Source organism: Arachis hypogaea, chromosome 10, assembly GCF_003086295.3.
Source record: "Arachis hypogaea cultivar Tifrunner chromosome 10, arahy.Tifrunner.gnm2.J5K5, whole genome shotgun sequence".
Taxonomy (NCBI): Eukaryota; Viridiplantae; Streptophyta; class Magnoliopsida; order Fabales; family Fabaceae; genus Arachis; species Arachis hypogaea.
The window spans coordinates 72,088,630-72,095,361 of NC_092045.1; the positions used below are offsets into that span (position 1 = coordinate 72,088,630).

The window sequence follows — 6,732 nt, forward strand, 5'->3', positions numbered from 1 at the left end:
GTTTGAACCACCATTATTACCTTGAATGGCGACCAAGAAAAACCGTCGGAATTCTAAGCGCCATTTGGTTATTACGGTGGTTTTTAAAAAACCGCCACAATTCCCATGGTTAAAACGGCGGTTTTTTAACATGTTAAAACGACGGTTTAAACCGCCGTTATTTCCAGATAAAACGGCGGTTTTTTGGTTGGTTAAAACGGCGGTTCAAACGGCTGTTATTTTCGAATAAAATGGCGGTTTTTTGGTTGGTTATAACGGCGGTTCGAACCGCCGTTATTTCCGGATAAAATGGCGTTTTTAATTTGTTAAAATGGTTGTTCAAACTGCCGTTATTTTCGAATAAAACGGCATTTTTATTGTTGATTAAAACGGCGGTTCAAACCACCATTATTTCTGAATAAAACGATATTTTTTAATTGGTTAAAATGATGTTTGAAACTGACATTTTTACCAAGTTAAAATGACATTTTATGTTGTTTAAAACGATATTTTTAAATTGCTATTTTTACTGAATAAAAATGACACTTTTATCGTTTTAAAAGGCATTTTTAACTATTATTTTTACCACATTAAACAAACAATTTTTTGTTTAAAATTTTATAATAACAAAAAATCAGAACCCATAAACAAAATATTACATCACTCAAATAAAACATCAAACATAATATATAATTTTTTTATTAGTACTAGAAATTAGAAGTAATAATTTCTATACAAATAATTAAGCAAATTATATCCACTAATTATTACTTTGAGAAGTATTAGCATAGGCATGCAAAAAAAAAGGGCTCGAAGGACATGAGCTGTGAGCTAAAAAGTCAACTTCTGGCATCATAACATTTCTAGTAGCATTGGCATGAGCTTGAGAAATTAACCCACCAAAATTCCTAGTCTCCAAAGAACTTTCTTTGACTTATATATATATAATACTTAAGCTTCCCAAGTTTAGATACCAAATGTCTAGATAGATTAGAGTTATCAAGATCCCTGCAAAAAGTAACACAAGATGATCAATTTAAAAGAAAATGTCAATGGAACACTAACTACTTCATTCAACCTAAAATTCATAATGTCTATTTCCAAAATATAACATTAACAGGTTGAATAAAAATCAAATCAAGCATCAAAGAGATAATTAGCCTCTGTCATAAAACAAAAGCAGTGTATATATTAGAGGCATCCTACAAGACATACAATTAAGAATAAATCATTAAGAAACCTAAAGCATCATTCGGTCATCACAGCATTTAAGTATCAAAATTCTACCTACTGGTTTGTCAGATTAAAGTTTGGAATGTAATGAGTCACGGTAAGCATCACCTTTTATGGACTAAGAGTAACCTTTTCTTCACAAACTAAACCAAGCTCTGCAAATAAAGCTTAACATGATATAGATAGCCGAATTAGTTACCTGCAAAATGAAACATTGTATAACCCATGCAATGGTTTAGCTTGGTTGTTACTTGTTTGGAAAGCTAAATTGTCTCATCATGTAATTTAAAATGGATAATATAGCCATTTTGATGGTTGAAAAATTTATTAACAAAAATGATCCAAATACTAATTTATTAACAAAATTGTATACGTGAAGTTTGAAACCTTCCTAAAATTGTATACTAATTTATTAATTTGGTTGTGCAGAAGTTTGAAACCTTCCTAAAGTTGCAATTTAAATTTGTTGCGTCAATCGGAATTAATAAGACAAAAAATGACCAATTCTAAACAAACAAAGCATAAGACAAAGAAAACTAACCTTCAAGACAGCTACCACATGAAGTCAATGGCTAAACTTGCTGAGACAGTTAAGAGGATAGGTCAAACCAACTATTTCAACTTTCAATATAGAAGCTTTACTTTTGAACTTCTTGGCCTATTTTGTAGAACAGAAGTATCTCATCTGATGGAAGCTTGAACAACACAGGATTCCACATAGGAACATTAGGTTGCTCATCAGCAACTACAGGTGATTCTCATATGCCATTCTGTTGATTGTAAATTACAAAGTCAAAGACAAGATAGTTTAATGAGTGATTAGAATAGGTAAAAATGGGAACTCTGCTATAAAAAGGAGAAGAAACCTTGTAAGTTTGCAACCAGATTTTGATAAATAAGTCAAAAACAGATTCAAGAACTAATCTTTTTTCCAAGAGAACATATTATCAATCCACAATTTCCATCACTTTCAGTTTTAATAAATAAGGACACCGTTTGCCGTATGATAGCTATGAACCAACAAAATATCATTGCCTATCCATCCAACAAAGCATTCTCAAAATGAAAATCTCAGTCATAATTTTCCAATTTCTGCGAATTTGTCGGCATTACTTATGAGTACGTGGACTTGGAATTAGATTTGGATATGGATATAACTCTCATTGCTTTTCCTTAAGACCAAATATAAATTAATAAATTAAAAAAAAGAGATCACTTTTGCTTGTATCCTTTTTCTTATGTCACAAAGCGCAAAGCATAAACATGAATGAACTTATGAAATAAAAGCTACAAAGAGTTGACAAGTAATAGAAGGTTAGAAATTTATTGGGGAAAGTACATTTTCTTCTATTTCTAAAGTATGTGAAATATTTTATCAAAATCCTCAACAGAAACGACAATATATATAAATAGAAAACAAATACTTTTATTGAAAAAAAAGTAAAAAACAAAGACTTTTGAACTTTTGACTACATAAATGAAAACTTCTAAAAATATTTTTTTTAAATGTCTTTAATTCTTTACAACAATTATTAGCAAATGCTAACAATTTTTTTAAATATTTCAAGAGTAAGTAATAAGTTAAATATTTCACAAAAATTTACAAAATCATATTCGAATAAACACAAGGTGGTAGACAGGAAATTGAGTTTTCAGTGGCAAAAAGGAAAAGAGAAAAGCACTAGTCTTCTTGCACATACACAAGAGGGTGAGTGAGTTGTTAGTAACCATAATCTTGGTACTTTGTCACTGAAGCATCAAGAAGCTGAACACCGTAGTAGTTCCCAATATACCCTTGCCTTGATTGTATTATCTTCAAAGACTAAATATCAACTTAGTAGATATTGATATTACAAATACATTTAGTGAAAAAAGTCTATTTTCCTACTATGCATTATTCATAAGCAATGGAAGTGATTTTCAAAAATCAAAATCAACTTCCTTACAAGCCACTCTACAACCTATTTCAAACCTCAACCAATTCATTCTTTAATTGCATCTATTGGAGGATTAATGCAGAAGAAGCTGTCAAAGAGCTATGCAGCAATTACTCAACCACTTTCTAATATTTCACCGTAAAGAAAAATACAAAAATCATAACTGAATTTTCCACGAAGCATCGGCATAGATAGTATCTAGAAATATGTCAAACAAATAATGACTGCAAAAATAAGATATAACAGCTGATCTTAGACAACCAATAGAGTATAAAACTTACCTTTAGAAGTTCATAGATATAATATTGAATATCATAATCTGACAGGGTGGGGTAGAGCACTGTAAAATTAGTGTTATTGACATATTCAAATATAAGGCTTGGGGTCTTTGATTGCTAGTCCCTAACAATGTCAAGCAGCTTTATAACATTGGGACCTCCACAAAGATTATGCAATATTTTGATCTCCCTCTTTAACTGCAACCAAAATAACAACTTATAAGATGTACAAACTTATATATACAACCAGAGTATTGAAAAGGGTAAAATCTTACGGTGTTTGAAATTAGAAATTTAATAACAAACTAAATGAACTACTGGACCAAAGTTGGCCATTGAAGCCGCAGCACAGCATTCATTTCCATATGAGGATGGAATGAAGTGAAAAAGTATACTAAAACTGAAAACAGCAGTGTTGCTTTAAATTAAAAATAGCAGTCATATTAGTTAATACAAATTGCAATTGGTGTAGGGATTGGATTCACCTTTTTCTTCTTGACGGGTTTGAGGATCTTGATGATGCATTTTTCATTATCGGTGGAGTAAACACCCACAAAGACCTCACTATATTTCCCTCTTCCCACCTTCCTCACAACCTCGTAGTCATCTTGCTCCCTGCAACTCATGAACACAATTTTTTAGACAGATATTAAATAAACAAAATAGGAAATAGGAAATGAAATTAAAAGTATTATTAATAATAAATATGATTATTGTTACCCCCACTGGACGATGAGACTATAAGCACATAGTGGAACAAATTCAGAACTGATAAAGCATGAAAGAATCAAGCATTAAGTTTCAGCCACAAATAATCCAATAAAATAACAAAATTACCGCAACTCCATTCTCCGCAGCATCGAGCGCTTCATCATCGTCATTATGAAATGTTTTAATGATCCCTTCTTCAGAAACCCTAGCTTCTACAATTTTAGTAGTTGTAGTTGCCATTTCGCAAAATCTATCATATATTCTGAAATTTGGATCAATAATTCAAGAAATCGAAGGAATTAGAGTAAAATATTTTCAAGAGAAACGAAGGAAAAGAGGGAGAAGAACCTACCTAGCGAGCTTGTGGGAGGAGAATCTCACAGCACATTAGCTCGATGGATGAGATTGCCGGCGTAGGAGAATGCCACCGGAGGAGATCATTGCAGTAGGAGATGTCGATGGAGGAGACCATCGCAGGAGGAGACCGTTGTAGGAGGAGATTGTCGTTGGAGGAGAGAGGTCACCAGAGAAGATCGCCACTGAGGAAAACATCGCCGAATGAGGTCGTCGTTGGAGGAGGTCGTCGCCGGAAGAGATCGGTCAGAGGAGGTCGTAGCCAGAGGAGATCAGTCAGAGGAGATCGTCACAGAGAAGATCCCTGTGGCAGCGATTCAAATTTTGCGTTTAAACGGAAAATTAGAATTGGATTAGGGTTAGGCTATTTTATATAGAAGTGATAATGGCATTTTAAAACTGCCAAAATCAACATAAACCGCCACTAAATGCAATTTAATTATGGCAATAATGAAAAACGTCATAATATCCGGGTATTACGGCGGTTTTGTAAAACCGCCGTAATATTTATGCCATTTTATCTCCCTTTTTTGTAGTGTCCTCCCCTCAACTTAGGAGGTTTAGAGACTCATACTGAGGTAAAACTCAATGATAAACATGGATGATGAGAAAAAAGTGATGTATGTTGTTTGAATGACATGAATAAAATACCTTAAATACTAAGCTAATGACTAGTAAGGGTACAACAGTCTTTGTAGTGTTAAAATCTACTTCTAGGACCCAGTTGGTAAGTGTTTGGATTAAGTTTGATGAGATCCACGTGCTATGAGGTCTCTTGGATGTGGAACGCCAGCTAGGGAGTCATCTCTGGGCTTTTGGACATTGGTCTCTGCTTCTTTGGGCGTTGGACGCTAAAAAAGGGGTGTTGGATGCCAGTTTCGGGCCTTCTAAACTATTATACATTTCTGGAAAGATCTGGAAGTCAGCTTTCCATAGCCGTTAAGAACGCTCCATTTGGACTTATGTAGCTCTAGAAAATCTCTTCCGAGTGCAAGGAGGTCAAATCTGGACAGCATCTGCAGTGCTTTCTCTGTCTCTGAATCAGACTTCTGCCCCAACTCCTCAAATTCAACCAGAAAATACCTAAAATGGAACAAAAACATACAAAATCAAAGTGGAATAAAAAAATGAAATTAACACTAAAACCTGTAAAAACTTAATAAAAACTAAGTGAAACTTATTAAAAACTATATAAAAACTAATCCAAAAAGCGTATAACATGTCTGTTCATCAGGTGGCTGTGCCGCTGCGGCGCTGTGTGGCTGTAGGGGTTGCAGGGAAGTGCAGTGGCTGCGGGGGCAGGCTGTAGTGCTGGGTGGCTGGGGGCTAGGTTTAGATTAACTATCAAAACCATTATCATAGATCATTTTAGATCACCCTCCAGAACCATGACCAGAGTCTTTTAGGTCACCATTTCGAAAAACCATGACCATAGACCTTTTTTAAGTCACTCTCCAAAACCGTGACCATAGACACCTTTAGGTCACCCCCCAAAACCGTGACTATAGACCCTTTTAGGTCACTCTCCAAAACTATGACCATAGACCCTTTTAGGTCACCCCCTAAAACTGTGACCATAGATCCCTTTAGGTTACCCCAAAAACCGTGACCATAGACGCTTTTAGGTCACCCTTCTAAAAAATCATGACCATAGACCCTTTTTGGTCCTTGTAAAAAACCATGACCATAGACCCCTTTAGGTCACCCCCTAAAACCGTGACCATAGACCCTTTTAGGTCACCCCCCAAAATCGTGATCATAGACCCCTTTAGGTCACCCCCCAAAACCGTGACCATAGACCTTTTTAGGTCACCTTTTCAAAAAACCATGACCATAGACACCTTTAGGACAATCCCAAAACTGTGACCATAGATCCTTTTAGGCCACCCCAAAACTGTGACCATAGACTCTTTTAGATCACCCCCCCCCAAAACCGTTACCATAGACTTTTTTAGGTTACCCTTTTTTGAAAAATCGTGACCATAGCCCCTTTTGGTCATTGTAAAAAACTATGACCATAGACCTTTTAAGGTCACCCCAAAACCGTGACTATAGACCCTTTTATGCCACCCCCAAAACCGTGACCATAGACCCTTTTAGGTCACCTTTTTTTGAAAAACCGTGACCATAAACCCTTTTTGGCACTGTAAAAAACCGTGACTATAGACCCCTTCAAGTCACCCCTCAAAACCGTGACCATAGACTCTTTTAGGCCACTTTTTTTAAAAAAACTGTAACCA

The 6,732-nt window shown here is 35.1% G+C and overlaps 1 protein-coding gene across 5 annotated transcripts; it reads right to left on the minus strand.

Moving 5' to 3' along the window:
* Positions 1–648: 648 nt before the first annotated feature.
* LOC112715666 (inactive casein kinase II subunit alpha-2) lies at positions 649–4,858 on the minus strand. 5 transcript variants are annotated; one of them, XM_072204899.1, is made up of 8 exons: positions 4,491–4,836; positions 4,265–4,400; positions 3,913–4,042; positions 3,431–3,625; positions 2,913–3,034; positions 1,754–1,982; positions 1,321–1,411; positions 649–987 (listed from the first exon to the last, which is right to left on the minus strand). In XM_072204899.1, the coding sequence occupies exons 2-4, from the start codon at positions 4,306–4,308 to the stop codon at positions 3,545–3,547; spliced, it is 255 nt and encodes an 84-aa protein (XP_072061000.1). In that variant the 5' UTR covers positions 4,309–4,400; positions 4,491–4,836; the 3' UTR covers positions 649–987; positions 1,321–1,411; positions 1,754–1,982; positions 2,913–3,034; positions 3,431–3,544. The 5 variants fall into 5 exon arrangements, with proteins under 5 accessions (XP_072061000.1, XP_072060999.1, XP_072060998.1 ...); XM_072204898.1 differs by lacking the exon at positions 2,913–3,034 and having other exon boundaries at positions 4,491–4,858; XM_072204897.1 differs by having other exon boundaries at positions 2,913–3,625.
* Between the last annotated feature and the right edge of the window lie 1,874 nt (positions 4,859–6,732).